This window comes from Trematomus bernacchii, unplaced genomic scaffold (genome assembly GCF_902827165.1).
Source record: "Trematomus bernacchii unplaced genomic scaffold, fTreBer1.1, whole genome shotgun sequence".
Lineage (NCBI taxonomy): Eukaryota > Metazoa > Chordata > Actinopteri > Perciformes > Nototheniidae > Trematomus > Trematomus bernacchii.
The window spans coordinates 6,527,173-6,546,758 of NW_022987513.1; the positions used below are offsets into that span (position 1 = coordinate 6,527,173).

Here is a 19,586-nt window from a genome sequence, read left to right on the forward strand (position 1 = left end):
ATTAGAGAAGAAACATTTGGCCTTAAAAGCTGAAGATACTTTGTTGTCTGAAATTGGGCTGAAACCAGCGGATATATGTTTTAGTACCAAGGTGTTTGGCCTGTTGTGCATTTCAAAGATTTACTTGACATAAAAAAAAATGATAAATCATCCATTTATATCAAACTGTTTTATTGAACAATGACCTTTCATTCTCTGAAGACATTGATGTATGCCATTCAGATGAATAATTCACATGGTCTGACAGAGTCAAATCAATGTTAGTCAACATAGAAGTACAACTCGAACTGTAAAAGCAAAAGATAAGTGAGGATTATTTTGCAAACAGAGTACACATCTTGTCAAATGATCCCTTTATTAGCTTAAGGACAGTTGGACACAATTACTGACTGGACCATATGAAACCGGTGCAGTTAAGACAGGAACTCTACAATTGAGGGACATTTCTAATAAAAAGGGGTATCTGCAGAGTCGTGACCTGCCTTATTTATGACCTTCATATATTTAATTTAAACTCTCATTTAAGTTACAGAAAAATAGTCAAATAAAAAAGAAAGAACAAAAAGGAAAAGAACATTTTTGCAGCAATGTACTGATGTGACAACTGCTGGCAAGAAGGCTGACTGCCAGACACTGAGTCTCTTTAGATTTCCAAAGGTGTCAATCAGCGCTGCAGCATTTGATTTAGTTGTATTATATTATCAAACCTTCAACTTTGCCAGGATGTGTTTTGAAGAATAGTGAAATTTAACTTGTACCCAACATTAATTACATTTGACAAAGCCATGGAGGTTTTCCAGGAACTTGATGTACTCTTTATGCTCGACGGCCGTGCTCAGCTCCATCAACTCATCAGCGAAGGTGTTGTCCACCCCGCGGTCAGCCAGGAAGTCCATCAGGTGGTCATACAGAGCCTGAAAAAAACAAAAGTAAAGAGGTTAAAATGTTCTAGTGTTAATCACAGCTATCATCTGCTTTATTAACATGATTTTTATGTTGTATAGGTTATTAATCTCTTTCCTTAGATCTTACCCAGTCCAGAGCGTCTGTGTTGAGTGTGTAGCTGTTCTCCTTCCAGTCTGTGTCTCCGTCAGGCTGGAAACTGACCTCACGAATGGCAAAGATGTCGCTCTCCTCTTCTCCTTCACCATGACTCACCTACAAAAACGCAAATCCAGATGTTCTGTTACACTCAAAGTCTCTGAGTGAAAGGTCAAAGACACGATGTAAATATTACATTGTAATGTCTAAGATGCACCATTAAAAGTCTGACAATTATTGGATTATATAAGACTGATTGAAGGATGCATCACTGTTCTGTGTAAACGAATGCAGGCTTTGCTTACCTCATCTTCAGGGAAATGGCAGTCAAACACCAGGGAATGTTTTGCACCCTGTTTCGTTACATCGACAACAAAGTTGGGAGATGATACAATTTCTGGCTGTAAAGAAATAAAAATAATTACAATCATGTTATGAAGTTAAAGGCTTTCTTCAGTCCATTTGTGATTAAAAGAAAACTATCCAGTGCAATGACATCTCACACGTAATACAGATTATCTGTAACTCACCTCTTCCTCTTCCTCTGCGGATTTCTGCTGTCCCTGCTCTGCCTCTTCCTCAAAGTTAGGAGGAATGCTGTTATTGACGTTGAATGTGACAGTGATTCTGTAAAAAAAGGGACAGATTATGAGCTTGTTAGTGTGCCCACGTATTAATAGTAAGGTTTGTATAAATCACAGGCCGTTTCTCAATCGCGAGGATATTGGCTTCCAAACCAATATTTCAAGGATGCTACGTCATCGAGTGCCGCCGAAGGACTGTTCCAATCTCCAGCATACTTGGAATTCCACCGAGGCCGCGTCCTTGGTTTGGGGGAAATTTCGAGGCTGCACATGGGTAGACTTCGCGTCCTTAAAATCCCCACAATGCTTTGCGCATGGACCAATTTCCCCAAATCTGTGGCGGCAGATGTAAGGCGGGGCCTCTGACGCACACTTGCTAGCCTGTTCCACTCTTTGTTTTCCGAATGCCAGGAAGTATTCTTGCCTTGCTTCTGAAGCAAGATGCTCGGCTCGGCTGTGCTACCAAGCCAGCATCCTCGCGATTGAGAAACGGCCACAGACTGCACAAAACTTACTTCTCTCCGGCAACATTCCTTGAGAGTTTAGCTTCTGTGCCATTCAGAGCCAGCTCCCATCCTCCAGACATCTTAGGAAGGTTGTTGTTTTTCTGGATCTTCAGCTCCTCTTTGATTTCATCAGACAGGAAAGCACCAAACGCTTTGTCACCTGTTGAAAAAGTTATACAATCATTAGGGTTTTTTATTTTTGGAAAATCCAATCTTCGCAACTTCATTATGTTTCCTGTAGGTTAATGGATTCTAAGTCTAACTGCTTACAGAATATCTTTAAAGTAACCTACAACAATGCTTTATACTCATGTTTATGTAAGAGTAGCTGTTCCCTTCTTAAAACTTTGATTGAACTATTCATTGCAAGTCCTGTTAGCTTATGTCTTTAAAGTTTTTCATTATAGGTCGTTACCAGTGTGCAGTACACACCATGCTAAAATGCTCAATCTATATTTCAGCGATTGAAAAAATATATATTCGGTTTAACCACGCCCCTTAGCTGTGATATAATGAGCATATACCACGGCCTGTCGTGAGCTATTGCATATATATATATATATATATATATATATATATATATATATATATATATATATATATATATATATATATATATATAATTATATATGTAATAATTAACATATTTACAAATACACATGTCGACACAAACCACACAAAGACATGACTTTGTGAACCACAGTTATTATTTGTTTGCAAGTTATCGTTTTAACTACATTCTGTGAGGACAACTGAACACATCTTTCAAGGTGATTGCTAGCTAACAGTGGGATGATACAGACTTCATTTAATGAGAAAATTGCATAAATTACTTAATTTCTGAGTAGAAATGTTGACATGAGGTCTTATCTACACAGTTAATCGTATTATTCTCTCGCCATTTAACCTAGGTTAATATTGACTGATATACGAAGCAAGCTAGCTTGATCATTTAATAACTTTCACATCCAAACGTACCTTCTGTGTGCAGGCTTCCACATCCACATGATATCGAGGGATTCAACGCCTTTGAACTGAAGAGTTTTGGCCTGTATCCTGACGACGCTCCGTTGTTGTTCAGCATCCAGAGAGACCGGGTGAAGTGCCGAGTTGTGGCCGAGCTTGGAGAGCACAGTGTCGGGCAGCTGAGAGGCAGGGTTCGGGCTGTGGAAGTGGCGACTGAAGAGAGGCGGACAGCGGCTCCCACCGCACGGACAACTGACTTTAGCATGACTGTGTAGAAATGTGAAGGCTTTTAGTGCAGATAAATAGGTTTGACAGCTCACAGCTACCGGCTTACTCCCCGTTACTGCTGCCTGCTTCAAGATTATAAAACACACGTGTGGAAGGACACATTGACCTTTCGTCACTATGACCTTTAAACCGGAAATAGTACTTTGAAACCGAAATAAATAAAACTAAATAATCTCTGTTTCTTCAGAAAATCTTAAATACGACCATTATTTTATAAATGAGTTGTATAATAAAGTAACAATAGTGTTAATAATATATATATTTGTAACGTTATAGATAATGCTACATGTATGTCACTGTCCTTCCTACAACGCCCCCTGTGGAGTGAGAAATAAGTGATTTCTGTTTAAAACAATCTAAATGTATTGAACATCTTTTTTATTCGTGTGCAGTAATGTATAATTTTGGCAAAATATGCATTTAAAGTAATTATATGTCAAATATCTTAGCACTTGAAGCATTATTTTCACTGTTTTGTATTGCAGCATACATATGTTGTCCCCATTTGTACATACATGTTTTAGTATAATGCATATATTTTCACATACTAATTTCTTATTTTTTTATGTTTATATCTCTTTTTACTTGAATATGAGCAGCTACAAATTAACCTTATTCACCCCGAGAATCAATAAAACATATTTTTAATTCAATTTGGAAATATGTTAACCTATTTATTTAAATTATGTGAATACAAATGGCTGGGATTAGTAGTCTTCTATGCTTTTTATAACATCAACACACTTGCTTAAAAATGTTTTTAGGTCCTGAAAAATATAGGACAGTAAGTGCGTCAAGCCCTGGAAAATCTTCCTGTGCCTTCAAAGCTTCACTCTCCTGTAGACTTGTGATTTGTATTATAAATTATACCAATAGGTGTTACGTAAGACATAATCAAATCATATTAAATACACCTATAATTAACTCATCAAAAGGCATGCATTGAAATCTTGCAAACTTCATAACACAGAAACGCCGAAAACCAAACCTGATTGTAACATGGTCTGATTTTCTACCCCAGATGCATTTGGTGTTTTATTTAGAAATAATGTGTTACTTATTTGGGTAACACTATATTTTAAACCAACCCGAGTCCACTTTGAACACTAAGTAGACATCTATACTATTCCTAAACGTATTGTAAGTATTAGCATACATATGAGCATTGTCACAAAAAGGGCAGGCTGTCTCATAAAATCAGAAAACTGCTCTTTTACAGTGGACATGTACATCCAGGAGGGAGGGCATGCATCATTCTTAGGATGTCTCGGTGTAATGAGGGGAATCAGTTGCATCAGTTAGACATGTAGCCCTGCTGCCAGAAGATGGTGCTGTCAGCCCACAACTAACCCAGGAGAGCAAACTTTGATTGTCCTTGCCAAATAAAACAAGGTCATCAGATCATACTACAGTCTAAAGAAATAAAAACACATCTCAATGCTTGGTTTAATTCATCAATATGCCACATTTAAGTATAATTTATCTCAACTAAATAATTTTGTTAAATAATGCAATAATGTTTAGCAATCTTGTTGTTTTTGTCTGGCATCAATACTACATATATTTATAATGTACATTTAAACGTATATTTTTCTTTATTTATACTTTAGTTGCATTTCCCCACTCCTAATTATAGATGCCATTTTTAGCATTATTATTTACTGTTAAGCATTGTAGTATACCAATTTAAGTTTTGTACATATTTATTAATTTGTTGTATATGGCACATTTTATTTACCATTTGTATCTTACTTTTCCTTTTAATTAAATGTTTATTCTAGAATAAGAACAATTTTAACTTAACCCAATTTCCCTCTGGGATCAATAATGTATTTCTAATTCTGAATCATCTGATTTTGCATATTTTGAAAATGCTTTACATAACAAAATAAAAATGGCTGGATTAAGAAGTGAATTCTGCTTGTTCTGTGAAACCGGATTTTTATTAGAAACTATACCAATAGTGGTATGTGAGACTTGAACAAATCATATAATATTAAATATAATAAACTCATCAAAAGGCGTGCACTTAAATCTTACACAAAACATGACATGCAGATCTTCAACAGTCTACTTCTTCTGAACACAACCTTGTGTAACATGGTCTAATGATTCTCCTACCCAAGATGCATTTGGTGTTTGGAATTCTTTCAGTTAGAAACCATGTGTAATTTATTCAGGTTACAGTATATATATTGTACAATCCTGAGTCTTGTGTAAAAAAAGACAGAAGTAGGCATCCACCCTAAACATGGTGTGATTAACATTCGACAAAGTATGAGAGACCTGAGGGATCAAGTCGCTAACTACAATCTGCATGCATTGCATACATGTGTTAGCATACGTCTGAAGGTTGTGGGTGTTGAACATGGAGAATAAGGCATGCTACTTCTCCTGATCTGCATGTATTTAGAAACAGGTGATAAAGTCATAGATGGGGAAAAAGGCATGCACTAGCTTACAAGACAAGTGCTGCATGAAGAGTAGTTATAAAAGAGAAGTGATGTCACTGTGACATGTAAAAACCTCATATTCTATTTTCATATTTCCTTGTATTTCAAAGACCTCGTTAGATAAAGACAATCCAGTCGTCCTTGCATATATAAACCCTTAAGACCACTTTGTATAAAACCAAAACCACATGGCGGGGGAGCTTAAGACAAAACTGCTTTGCATAGCTTCAGAAAAGCTAATATTTCAAAGACAGTTAACTCATCATTATTCAAAATGATTCTGAAAAGAGCCACCAGTCAGTCTCCTTTAGCTGTCTGAGTCTTGCTGAGCAGGTGATTTAACAATTAACTAGAACATTTTGCGAACTAATTATATGGAGAGTAGTATTTTATCAAGTCTGATAACATTTTAAAGGAGGAAAAACGAGTCAATTACATCAGACATTGAAGGATGTGTCGTGTGATGTTACCTGTGCTGTTAAAATGCATGCACATGTTTGAAGAATGAATGCGTGACATCTCAAAAAGACTTGTTTCAGGTGGCTAAAGCAAGCTGTAATACTAGCAGGCAGAAGAAACTGTTGATACAATCTGATCTACTGTGTTACAAGAAGTTAAAGTTGCTGTGAGGCCTCAGTTTGCAGATTTCTGCTGCAGTGACGAAGGTCGCCAACTGGGAGGTAGTGAGATCCAGAGATAGTTAACTACACAGAACATATTCGGTGTGATTGCAATCGATAAGTGTCTTAATCCAAACTCGTCTTTGTAAAGGGAACACATTTTTCAGTTTTGTTGTCACTGGGTGTTCTGAGGAAAGTGAAGGTGTCCTTATAGAGATTTACTTCAGTCCTGTCTCTCAGCTGGTTAGCTCTTGCTGGGGTGGAGCTTGCGGCCAAAGTACTCTGGAGCCGCCTCCAGCAGCCAGTCTGCATCCACCAAACACAGGTCCCTCATGTAGCAGCGGGACGTGTGCAGCAGCTCGTTGAACACCACGTATGCCGGCTTGCCCTGGAAGAGGACGGAGGAGGGGTGGATGGACACGGGCTGGTGGGTGTCCAGAGCCAAGTAGCTGCCGTCAGGTTGCAGCTCTGCGGCATTGACGAACATGCCGTGGGCGATGCAGCGGCGAACGTTTCCCATCTCTGACCCACAGGACCCCAGCTTCATATTCAGCTGGCAAATCAACAAGCACAACAGGACATGTTAGCTCAAAATGCTAATTCACTGTACAGCAGTTCTCCTAGTACTAGACTCCTGGTACTAGGATGGGTTAAATGCAGAGAACACATTTCACTGTGTGTGCTGTGTGCTCTGCATGTGTGACCATTAAAGAGGGGTTCATCCCTCCCAATTCTATTCAATTCTATTTGTTACAGTATTGCTATTAAAAAGGTTGTATGGGCTGCTGTGGACGCAGAAGTCTATTACACAGCTGTAATTATTAAATAAAATCACTACTTACTGAATCATCTCGCTGATAGAATGTGATAATAGCAGCCATAGAAGTGTTATTCACATCCATCTTTAGACTTATTTTGGTATTTGAAAAAAATATGTAAAATATAGTTTATTTTCAGTTTTTTCAACATATATTTAAAGATAGAAAACCAAATGCATGGGTTGGAAACAATCATAAGCAGTTGATACTGGAATAAATTCCACAAATATAAAATAATTTATACTAATAATAGTATAAGTTGAGTTTAGTATTTAGGCAATGTGATCTCATTTGTCTACCCCGGTCTCTTCATAATAAAGAGGCACTCTCCCCCGCCCCCAAAAATACTGATCAAATACTAGACATGCATACATATGGCAGTATTCAAAGTTATAAATGTAGCTTTGAACTATTCAGTATAGTCCTACTTATAACGTATTTTGTGAGATAAATGTGACATTGAATTGTGATGTTTCCCTGGCCTACACACATACACTAATACTGCATACGTGAATGTATGTGTAGGATACTCAGCTGCGTACCTTAAGGCAGATATCTCGGAGTTGCGCCTGAACGTCTTTCACCAGACCCATGTTCCTGCTGTTGACAAAGTTCTCCCGACACCACTCCTTTAACAGAAGACATACAGATTATAAAGGTCGCTCAGGAACACAATTTAATCTCTGGAGTTTGCTTAGTCACATTCTTTTCCTTCCCTAACTGATGTATGTGTTCTCACCTTATTACCGCTGACTTTCTTGAAGGCTCTGTAGATGTTGAGCAGCGTTATGTGGTCTCCTTCGCTGGAGGAGAACTTCTTGCGAGCAGCGAGCACCTCTTCCCGCTTGGCAGGAGGGTTAAACAGTACAGTGTCCACCGACAGCAGAGATACGATGCTCAGAATCTCATCAGAGCAGGAGTAGTCCGGAGACAGCAGGATGGTCTGTGAGACGGAGCAACCAAGGAAAGGAAATGTTAAAACATATTCTATCTGGGTTGCGCGTGTGACTCACTTTTTCCCACATTTCCTAGCACTTCTTTACCTTGGAATATCGGGGCTCCAGAGGGAAGCTGGCCATCTTCTTTCCAAGAGCAGTGAGGAAGACCTGCCCCTCCTTCCTCTCTACAGCTCCCAGCAGCTCCAGATGATTCACAGCAGAGCGGACGGCCTCTGGGATAAACACAACATGTTACTACCAGGGAACAACCCAGAGGTGCAGAGTGACTCCTGACCAAGAGCATCTTACCTGTAGAAGGCTTGGACATGAAATCAAAATTCATCACATCTGGAACCCCCAGAGCCATGAGCTGCAGCATCACACTGGATAGGTTACACCTGCAGCACACACAGGAACGCAAACAACTTTCAATCACACTGACCTTAGAAAATCAGTATGTGGGACAAACACAGAATCCTGTCGTTGTGGTCTTATTATCAATATGACAAAAGGTGTTTTACTATGGTTGGCGACATTGAAATTCCCCTGCAGACAATATTTCTTTAACATTATGTTGTGAAAAAAGCATAAATAAAAAAGAGACTTTAGAGGTTCTGTTGCAATAACTAGGCAAGTACGGGCTACGTACAACACTACAATGAAAAAACATTGCGTCATTTTATTTGACCATTATTGTATACTTATTTCTACCTTTTATGTGTGTATGTAAGTCTAAAAGGTAAGCAACTTTACACTTAGCTAAAGACATCTATTGTTTTGAGTGATAATCTGCTCATATGGCCACGGCCTGTTTCATACGGTACCTCTGGATCTCGGGCACAGTCATGGGGATGAGGCTGTCGAACTCGTTCTCGGTGTAGAGGCGGTAGCAGGATCCGGACTCCTCCCTGCCGGCCCGGCCCGCTCGCTGCCACGCCTGAGCTTTAGAGACCCGCTGCACCGCCAGCACCTCAAGCCCGCTGTCTGATCCACACAACACATGTTCATAAGATCACAGCGACAAAAACACTACACACGAATACTGCCACCTTTACTACATACGTTTTAAAATGAAACCCTCTGAAAAGTGCAGAGTAAAACTGTTAACATCTAAAACATGAAAGGAGCAAACTGTATCCTCTTACCAGGACTGAAGCGTTTGGCCTTCACCATCCCCGAGTCTATGACAAACTTGATCCCAGAGATGGTGACTGACGTCTCGGCAATGTTGGTTGAGAGGATGACCTTCCTGCACCCCTGAAACGGTAGAGAGGTCTTCATTATGGATGAGGAATACATTTAATACAATACATTTGTTGAGTGTTCTCTATAAATGTCCCTTTGTCTACATCACTGTTGCCTTTACCTTGGGAGCTGGCTGGAAGCACCTGAGCTGCTGTGCGGGGGGGAGTGATGCGTACAGAGGGATGACCACCATGGGACCGCAGCCATCGGGCAGATGCTTGGCGATGTCACGACATGTCCGAGCCAGCGCCTCGATCTCCTCCTGACCCGTCATGAACACCAAGATGTCGTGGGACGGAGGAGCTTCCTGCACGCAAACAACAGGGCCGTGTTGTGTTCAGGTGTCAAGAAGAATCATCACAGTACATCAACAAGGATAGGGGCTCACAAACAGGTTTATGTATTTAATGCAAACGCTTATTGATTTGTTTGGGCTTGTGTGGAACCTGGACTGACTTGGTATCAAAAATAGGAACATTTTAGCTCCAAGGGAGGGGAAGCGTACTGTGCATTGGAAATGCAGCATAGGACTTCACGAACCAATCAAAACTGTTAATACAGGAATGTTCTCCCTACACAGATTTAGCAGACTACCTGATGGATCTGGAAGATGGTGATGAGTGCGGCCTGAAGGTAGTCGGACTGCGGATGCTTGGTGTAGTAGATCTGGATGGGATGCTGCCTGCCCTCCAGGTACAGTACAGGCGACTTGTTGAAGTATTCAGAGAACAAATCCACATCCATGGTGGCTGACATCACTATGACCTGAGAAGGTTTCACAGAACAGTGAGAGAAAGGTTTAGGATTTGGGAGAGAAGATAAAGTTAAAAAGATGATTTAACAGATCACCAGGGTAGAGGAGGAGAGTTAGCATATAGAAATGAAACCTTTTGCGTCACTCACTAACGTTGCTCTGATGTCCATGATGATGTGTTAATTTTTTAATTATTAACCCTTAAAATTCTATTTAGTTAACATAATGCCACTGTTGATATTATGAAAAAATGACAATTAAATATTTATTTCTAAATGTTCTTTCTTTACAGTCTGGATTAGATTTGTCATTGGTAAGCAGCAACATTGATTTTGATGTATTTAAATGTTTTGTGTAGAAAACCAATAATAAAAAAGTAACATTTGGAAGCCAGGGCTCTATATTGAACGTGTGATATAATACAATGCATTAATTTAGTCTGTAAAAGTGTGCTTTCAATGTGGACAATTTTGTCTTTCGGGGTGTAACTCGGCTAAACTGTTTATTATAAACATATTAATGGAGCTAAAAAACCCAGACCCATTCCAAAAGTTATGTCACATGCATTTACACAGACAAAATTAATGAAAGTACTCAAATTTAAAAAGCCAAAAATATCCCTAGTGAGGCTCTATAATTACCGTGACAATAAGCGTTTTATCTCATGTTCCCAATGCAGTGCAGGGATTAGCCGCCCAGTGTTAAATATATTTTTGAAGCCAGGACCCCTGGCATTCCTACCTTCAGGGGAATCTTATTTAGTTCCCTGCGCCTGCGTTGAGCAGCCTTCACCACGCCGAACAGAACATCAGTGTGCACGGTGCGCTCGTGAGCCTCGTCCAGGACCACCACAGTGTAGCGCAGCAGCAGGGGGTCTCCGATGGCCTCGCGCAGCAGCATGCCGTCTGTCATGAACTTCAGCTTAGTCTCAGAGGAGGTGACATCCTCAAAGCGCACTGTGTAACCAACCTGTAAATAAGTCTGATAAGACTTCAACTGAATACGTTCTGATACTAGGCAAGGCAAGGCAAGTTTATTTATATAGCACCTTTCAGCACGCGACAATATTAAGTGCTTTACAAAATAAAATAAGACGTTTAAGAATAAATACAGCAGAAACACATTATATAAATGGCATTTTACAACAGGCATTTAAAAAGCAAAGATAATAAATTAAATACAACAGTTATACAATACATGAATAAAATGCATACTGCAGTGCGCATATGATCAGCTCAATTAAAAGCAGCGGCAAAAATATATGTTTTCAGTCTCGATTTGAAAATACTAAGAGTCTCTGCGGACGTGCATGTTTCGGGCAGTTTGTTCCAGATTGTCGGGGCATAATAGCTAAACGCTGCTTTTCCATGTTTTGTTCTTACTATCGGAACCGAGAGCAGACCCGTCCCAGAAGACCTGAGACACCTTGATGGATCATAATTATGCAAGAGATCGTTAATATACTTTGGTCCTAAACCATTTAGTGATTTAAAAACTAGCAATAATACTTTTAAATCAATTCTTTGGCCGACTGGAAGCTAGTGTAAAGATTTCAGAACCGGACTGATGTGATCCACTCTTTTAATGTTAGTGAGGATTTTCAATTTACTTAAAAAAGGAAGGTTTGATATTGGCCTGTAATTATTCATTACGGTTGCGTCTAGGTTATGCTTTTTTAGGAGCGGTTTAATGACTGCAGTTTTCAGGGCCTGTGGAAATACACCAGAGTGGAGAGACTTGTTTACTATATGAAGTAGATCTGAGGCCAAGCAATGAAAAACCTTTTTGAAAAATCCTGTCGGAAATAATATCGAGGCTACAGGAGGAGGATTTCAGATGTTGAATAATGTCTTCCAGGTCTTTAGCATACTACTATATCAAGTCAGAAACGGAGGGAAGGTAATGCATTTAAAACATCCTCTACTTAAATGTGTTCTTTAGTAAGGTCCTTGGATGGTCTACTTTTCAAAACGTGTTCTTAAACTGATGAATTGTATCAACCAGTCTTCTTAAAAATCATGAACTCCATTGTCCTTTTTTCCTGAAATCATATGCCAGTTCAACCTAAGTAAGTGGGTAAGTAATGAGGCGCAGAGTCGAAGGTGACACTCGATGTAAATATAGCGTTTGTTTGTTGTTTGTCAAGAACACACCAAAGGGAACATTTAGACCAGAACAGACTAAGCATATATGTGGGAAACCTGTCTGTTGTGCATACCAGCTTGCCGAGCTGCGTCCTCTTCTCCTCGGCCACCCTTCCTGCCAGAGATATGGCTGCCACTCGACGTGGCTGAGTGATGGCGATGAGGCCCTGTCGCCCGATGCCGGCCTCGTACAGATACTGAGGGATCTGAGTGGTCTTCCCAGAGCCAGTCTCCCCTGTAAGAGAGAAGTTAGATAGGGTCAATAAAGACAAAGTTAAGATGCTACATTATAAACGTGTAGAGTAGAAATTACATTTTCTGAGCCTGGTATCACTTAAATGTGAGACAACTCTCTTTTATATACCAACCAAAAACTCCCAGTTCATGACATAGTGGAGATATTTTTTTTTTTTTTAATTCTTCATTTAAGATTCATGTATTTTTTTCAATTACTGTAAAACATTTAACAAAATGAATTAAGTTACATATGCAAATTATCTTAAGGATATCATGGTTGTTCAAGACACATTTCCACCCAATTCAGAATAAAATAAGAATTTGGTGAGGTTAAGAATACACTTCAAATCATTCACATCTTGGAAAACTATTATTTGATGTAAAATGATATGATGTTGCGACGTACAGTGAACTGAATAAAAGTGTTCACATGATGCTTACAAGAAAATCCATGACATTACCTATACTAAGAGGTCTTGGTGAATTGGTTTGGAAATACAAAAATAAAACAAGAGTTATAATTATAAGGCTTACTGTTGTTAATCAGAAAACAATATTAGTTAAGATGTAATAATTAAACTTATTTCTACAACATCACAGAGCTGACAACATAGTCTTTTGTCAGAGTGAACCTTCCCTTTAATTGAGTAGCACAACAGTGGCTAACGCATTAGCATCATTAGCTGAGTGTGGTTCTTACCTATGAGGATAGCATTGTGGAGCTGCCTCAGCTGGTTCAGTAGCTGGGGTTTCGCCTGGTAGATGGGAAGCTGTTTCCTCTGGACTTCTATCGGGGTGGTTGCATTTCCCTTTCTAGGCAGCAGCATTCCAGATTTATTCTTATCGTAACGGAAGAAAACAGATCCCGGCTTGAATTTTTTAGCCGGTGGATGGTCGTGGTCGTTGGGCATGGTCTAGAAAAAGTGACTCTGTTAGCGGAATCCTTTCAGCGTTTTGAGGATGTTTCTGAAATGTCTAAAAGAAACAAAAAAGTATTTATCATGCTCATTGACAGACAGGCAAGCGTCACTGCGGTTGTTTTGCTACCGCTGTAAAAACGTCCCCACGTGGTCAAATTGGGCGCAGATGTTTGACGTCACAAATGTGTTGCAGAGTTGTGCAGTGACGCGTCCTAAAAACCGGAAGTAAGCCGGTTCCCTCGACAAAAAAGCAATGCAATTTCTCCATAGGATTTTGGAAAATAGCTCGAAATAAGGTCTGTGGTTGACACACATTTAAGAGACGGATCACGTTTTGTTCAGTCGGATAATCTCCACATGTCTACCCTACTTTTATAATTTTCGAATCATAAATCTAATTGATAGATTTATGATCGATAGATTTATGATTGATCATTTTTTGTCGAGGGAACCGGAAGCAGCTTACTTCCGGGTTTTAGGACAAGTCACTGCACCACTCTATTTTAACCTTAATCTTATTATTAGGGCTGTCAGTCGATTAAAATATTTAATCGCGATTAATCGCATGATTGTCCATAGTTAATCGCGATTAATCGCAAATTAATCGCACATTTTTTATCTGTTCTAAATGTACCTTAGAGGGATATTTTTCAAGCTTTTAATACTCTTATCAACATATGAGTGGACAAATATGCTTTATATGTTTGTTTATTATCATTTGAACAATGACAAATATTCTCATGAATATTCTCAATTCAACCTAACCTCTCTCATACAATAATACAATACAGTGCGTGTGTGCGTGTGTGCGTGTGTGTAGAAGACACTGTGATGGATCGTTGGAGCTATGTGCAGCTCAAGGCATATATGCTCGAACGGGAGCTGCCTGGACGCTGCAATCATGTTGCGCGCACTATTCGTGCTGACTTTTCGTACAATGTCCCACTGTCTGGCTACCTGCATAAAGTGAAGTGCTCGGCGCAGTTGTCGGCGAAATGTCCGCTCCTTATATCCGTTAGCACAGCTAGCTAGCACCAGATGCTAACAACAACAACAACAACAACACGTAAGGTGTGCCTCGCTCGAGTCGCGCCACACATACACACCCTCCCGGTCCTCCCGATGGCCAGTCCGGGCCTGCCGGTGAGCGTGGAAGTGTGGTCTGCCACAAGCGGGCGGCAGGAGCGGGGTTGTCAGCATCAGCTTGCAGATGGTATTTTAAACTCGATGCGCTCTGAAACTACGGGGCGGCCGAGGACAAAAAATACACATGCGTTAATCGCGTTAAAATAATTAGTGGCGTTAATTTTTTTTTTACAGTTAACTTGACAGCCCTACTTATTATACATCCATGATTTTAACCCGAGTAAGGACCAGTAGGGTAGGCAGAAATTTACTTTAAGGCGGGCCTGTATAAAATAGGGTGGGCCAGCTTTTTCCAGGGGGAAAAATGACTTTAAGGTAAGCCTGGCCTATAATAATAATATATAATAATGCCCATTGCCAAGCATCGTTGTAGCATTTCCCTCCGAATAATGGTCGAAGACTTGACTGATGATATGAGTTTATTGAAATCTCCAATATCAACGTAAGAGCTAGACACAAAAATAACAAATACATTTAGGCTCCATTCGTATTAGAATCACTTTAGCATACTACCAAAAGTTAACTGTAAACAGACAGCAAAGCTACAAAATAGTTTATAAATGAGCACAGATTTAGATTTGAGATTTAAGATCCACAAGCGCATTTTTGGTTGACAAATACAAAATGGATTCACAAATGCCTGATCGAAAGTTGTCAATGTTAAAGAGATATTCACAGATCTTTTTTTATTTGTAAAAATATTTTGCGTATTTGCAGATCCGTTTTACATTTGCAAATTTATTTGTGAGTTTGCAAATCTTTTAAATGCATTTGTGGATGGTGTTTTACATTTACAAATCACATATTTACACACAAATTATTTGTATGTTCACACAAATAATTATGAGACAAATCTATGCCCATAGTAATCCTTGAAGATCATGTTACAATGAAAAACCACTGTAACTATCATTTAAGACAAAAGGCGGAAAAACTGTCCTTTCAACATGTGTTTTTCTTCTAATAATGAAACAGCAAATGCATACTTACAATAAAGTACAGACAAGATGCATTGTATTCCATATCTTTGTTTGATTTGTTTTTGCAATTTAAGTCTTTACATGTATTTGTGATGCAGCCACCAGAGGGCAACATGGTGACTTTGATTCACAGTCAGATAGATTGTAAATAAGCTTTTCGCCTTTGGTGTAAAGTAACTTTTACTCAAGTAGGCTACTATACTTAAGTACAATTTTGAGGTACTTGTAATTTACTTGAGTATTACCATTTTATACTTTGTACTTCTACTCCACTACAAATCACTATTGAACTTTTACTTCACGACATTAACGTAGGCTACCTTTAGTTACTTTGCTGATATGGAATAATGATAACATGATCAACAAGACTTTAGCTACACCTGAGGCCTGTACTACGAAGCTGGTTCAATTTAACCTGGATATGTTGGAGTTAGCCGGTTAGCGTAATCCAAAACATACGCGCTGGCGCTAAACTGTACTACGACGCTGGATATCAAGTGGATCGCTCAAGCCGCCGTGTCCTATCTAGTTAGGTGCGCGTTCAAGGTTCAAGGTTCAAGGTTCTTTATTGTCAATCTGACATAGCTACAGAGTAATTATGCAGTTGAAAATCTTATGTCACAGGCTTCTCCAACAATGCAACATAATAACATAACATAATAACAATAAGAGCATGAGCAATACAAAAATAATAATAGTTATAAAAATGAAATAAAGTTATGATGTGGAATAGTGCAGTATGAGTCTATATACAAGTTATTGGAATGATATATATATATTAGGTATTAGATACATGCTACTGAGTAGCAGTTGAATGTTTGAAGTTGTTTCAACAGTTCAATTTTTTAACAGTCTCACTGCCCGCGGGAAGAAACTGTCTCCGAATCTTCTTGTCCTTGCCAGGATGCTGCGGTAACGTCTGCCAGACGGCAACAGAAAGAACAGTTTGTGGCTGGGGTGATGGCCACCACATGAAAGGGGTGGTATTTGGAGCATTCGACCAATCTCAAACACGGAGAAGCGTACTGACAGCGCAGCGTCATACTTCCTGAATGAAAAGTGAACTTTAATATTAGTCAAATATGAGGAAGTTAAACTTTAAACATCCATGACTTAAACACTTTACCCAGGATAAAAGCCACATAGCTGCACCTGCAAGGTGAATACAGCTGGTAAAAGAAAAAGTGTTTGAATGCGTACATTAACAGGTTTATGAAATCACTGCCCCGTCCAAGACACGAGTGGATCTGACTTTAATTAGGAGAATTTGACTCGAGTGTTTCGTCAATTTAATGTGTTGCTTAAAATAATACTTCTGCATACAGTATGTGACACTGTGAGTGTTGCACGGCCAGATACGGCTCAAGAAGCTGACTCAAATAAGGAAATATATGATACATTATGATGTGATATGATATGAATGATAATGGGACACATCTACGTCTGCACTCACAGTGCCGCGGACTGTACTTAATGTTACTCTGATCCGGTTACTTATGTCGTGGCAGATATTTAAGTAAGCTTTCTTAACGCTAATGTTATAATAGTCAGATTGCTCTGAAGATGGGAGGGGATATTCTATTAATTTTCACGTTCACACAGTCAGTTGATTTTGGCTGGTCGTCTTTCCTGCAACGGCAGTTTAAACTGTATTTCCTTTCTCCTCCTGTCATATGAATTGATCGCTTTAAACTCCGCACACGGAGCTCTGATTGGTCAGCAGGCAGTGCTTTCACTGAGTTGATCTCTTAGCCTGCCACCTAACCTGGGGGGTATACTACGAATCTAGTTCAACATATCCTGGATATGTTTTGAGTTATCCGGCTGACTAAATCCAAAAAAAAAAACCGCTCTCGCTAAACTGTCCTACGACGCTGGCTATCACCTCGACCGCAAGCCAGCTGTGTCCTATTGTTAGAAATTAAAATCAATGTTAAAAGCATAATTGGTCTAAAATATATCGTCAGTTTTAAAAGCTGTTTTATTGTGAAAAAACCCGGAAGTTCTCAGTCTCAATGCCAAGCTTTTATTCTGAAAATCCTTCATATCCGGTCAGTACGTAGCATGTCGTAAAAGTGTTTCTAGGACTTCTAAACTAACGATTACAGCTGTTTATAAGGTATTAAATAGAAAGTCATGACAGAGATAATGAGGAGAAAATGCTTAAGGAAGTAGGCAGAGAATATCAATGTCGAAATCATCTGTGCTCTCGCGATATCGAACCGGCAAATGAGTAGGGAGGGCCCACTATTGCACAGCGGGAGACAACGAGACATGGATAAAAACAGCAGACAGAGGACCGCTCCGCCCTTCTTCGCTGCAGCCACTCTGAAGACAACACCGGCTTTGTCTTTTCCTTACCCTCTGCTTGTTGTATCATCGTGCCATTTAATTAAACTCACCAATTTGAACCTTTTCGGAGACTCCATTAGTCTCTTCATTCTAAGCTCCTCTCCTGGACGCGAGAACATCGAATACTTCTAAAAGTTGGCAACCACGAAGGGACGGAGAATGGTCCATGATCTAAGAGAAATAAACAATGTCACTAAAACCGCTAATATTCCTGTCCCCGATCCACATGTAGCGTTGCAGAATCTTAATCCAGGTCACAAATATTTCACAGTGATAGATCTAGCTAATGCATTTTTTTGCTTGCCATTAGATCCAAATGTCCAGGACATATTTGCATTTACCTACCAAAGACAGAGATACACCTACAATCGGATGCCACAGGGTTACAAAGACAGTCCAGGTTTATTTAACCGTGCTTTAAAACAGGACCTCAGTGCATTACAACTACCAGAGGGAGTGACTCTGATACAATATGTCGATGATTTACTTCTAGCCGGACCAGATGCAGCAACATGTCTGGCTGTAACACAACAACTACTAATCCTACTGGCCAATGTAGGATACAAGGTGAAGAAAGAAAAAACACAGATCGCAAGGAGAACAGTTACATTCCTAGGAAGAATGATTTCCTCCAACAGCCTAACTCTGACACCAGCACAAAGATCTTCCATCCTCTCTCAACCAAAGCCTAAAACCGTGCAACAGATGCTTGCATTTCTGGGCCTAACGGGGTACAGCAGGACCTACATACCTGACTATGTGGATCTCACACAACCACTGAGACACATCATTGCAGAAGCAGGGAACAGAAATCTAAAAGCCACTCTCGAGTGGACATTGTTGGCCGAAGACGCTTTCACAAAGACAAAGCAAGCCCTGAGTCAAGCGGCACACCTTGCCACTCCTGATTATGACAATGATTTTTTCCTTGATGTTTCTGAATCAGGTGGAATAGTCAATGGAGTCCTGTTTCAGAAAAAAGGGGGAGTGAGACAGGTACTGATGTACCATAGCTCAAAGTTGGACAATATAGAACTAGGCCAGACAGGATGTGCAAGACATCTAGCTGCACTAGCAAAAGTCATTGAGAAAACTGCACATGTGGTAATGTGCCACCCATTGAAAGTCAATACAGCACATGGAGTAGTCGCATTTATACATTCACAAGCATTCACATTTTCACCAATCAGGAAAATCAAGATTCAGAGTAGTCTGTTGAAACCACACATAACGTACCAAGTAGGGTTAACAAACATGTCTACAGGATTGAGTACAGATGAACACCCACCCCATGACTGTGAATTTGTCTCCAAAAAAGATCTCAAGATAAGATTTGATTTAGAGATAGACGCTTTGGACAAGCCAGATCTCACTTTATACAGTGATGGCTGTTGTTACAAGGGAGACGACGGAAATGTGGCCTCCTATGCAGTAGTCCAGCAGGAGGGAGACACGATACAGGTCATAGAAGCAGAAACCATCTCCCAGCCTGCTTCGGCCCAACTGGCAGAAGTTGTGGCACTCACCAAAGCTTTGGAGCATGCAGAGGGACAAAGAGTCAACATCTATACAGATTCAGCATATGCCTATGGAG

At 39.7% G+C, this 19,586-nt stretch overlaps 2 protein-coding genes across 2 annotated transcripts; both read right to left on the reverse strand.

The window, feature by feature from the left end:
- Nucleotides 1-150: 150 nt before the first annotated feature.
- On the reverse strand, nucleotides 151-3,491 carry c1qbp (complement component 1, q subcomponent binding protein). Its single transcript, XM_034114437.1, has 6 exons — nucleotides 3,110-3,491; nucleotides 2,141-2,291; nucleotides 1,572-1,668; nucleotides 1,347-1,442; nucleotides 1,033-1,158; nucleotides 151-914 (listed from the first exon to the last, which is right to left on the reverse strand). Exons 1-6 carry the CDS (start codon nucleotides 3,360-3,362, stop codon nucleotides 765-767), a joined length of 873 nt encoding a protein of 290 aa, XP_033970328.1. The 5' UTR covers nucleotides 3,363-3,491; the 3' UTR covers nucleotides 151-764.
- A 1,793-nt stretch (nucleotides 3,492-5,284) lies between these two features.
- Nucleotides 5,285-13,505, reverse strand: dhx33 (DEAH (Asp-Glu-Ala-His) box polypeptide 33). The gene is made up of 12 exons (XM_034113406.1): nucleotides 13,295-13,505; nucleotides 12,432-12,592; nucleotides 10,955-11,182; nucleotides 10,054-10,224; nucleotides 9,581-9,766; nucleotides 9,360-9,471; nucleotides 9,039-9,198; nucleotides 8,524-8,612; nucleotides 8,320-8,447; nucleotides 8,016-8,219; nucleotides 7,819-7,905; nucleotides 5,285-7,011 (listed from the first exon to the last, which is right to left on the reverse strand). The coding sequence occupies exons 1-12, from the start codon at nucleotides 13,503-13,505 to the stop codon at nucleotides 6,703-6,705; spliced, it is 2,046 nt and encodes a 681-aa protein (XP_033969297.1). The 3' UTR covers nucleotides 5,285-6,702.
- Between the last annotated feature and the right edge of the window lie 6,081 nt (nucleotides 13,506-19,586).

Coding starts and splice junctions, on each gene's coding strand:
- c1qbp (XM_034114437.1), bottom strand. CDS start 3,362: ATGCTAAAGTCAGTTGTCCGTGCGGTGGGAGCCGCTGTCCGCCTCTCT. Junction 1,443..1,571: donor CCGCAGAGGAAGAGGAAGAG/GTGAGTTACAGA, acceptor ATTTCTTTACAG/CCAGAAATTGTATCATCTCC. Junction 915..1,032: donor ACACAGACGCTCTGGACTGG/GTAAGATCTAAG, acceptor TGTTTTTTTCAG/GCTCTGTATGACCACCTGAT.
- dhx33 (XM_034113406.1), bottom strand. CDS start 13,505: ATGCCCAACGACCACGACCATCCACCGGCTAAAAAATTCAAGCCGGGA. Junction 10,225..10,954: donor TAAATAAGATTCCCCTGAAG/GTAGGAATGCCA, acceptor AAACCTTCTCAG/GTCATAGTGATGTCAGCCAC. Junction 8,220..8,319: donor TGGAGCCCCGATATTCCAAG/GTAAAGAAGTGC, acceptor TCCGTCTCACAG/ACCATCCTGCTGTCTCCGGA.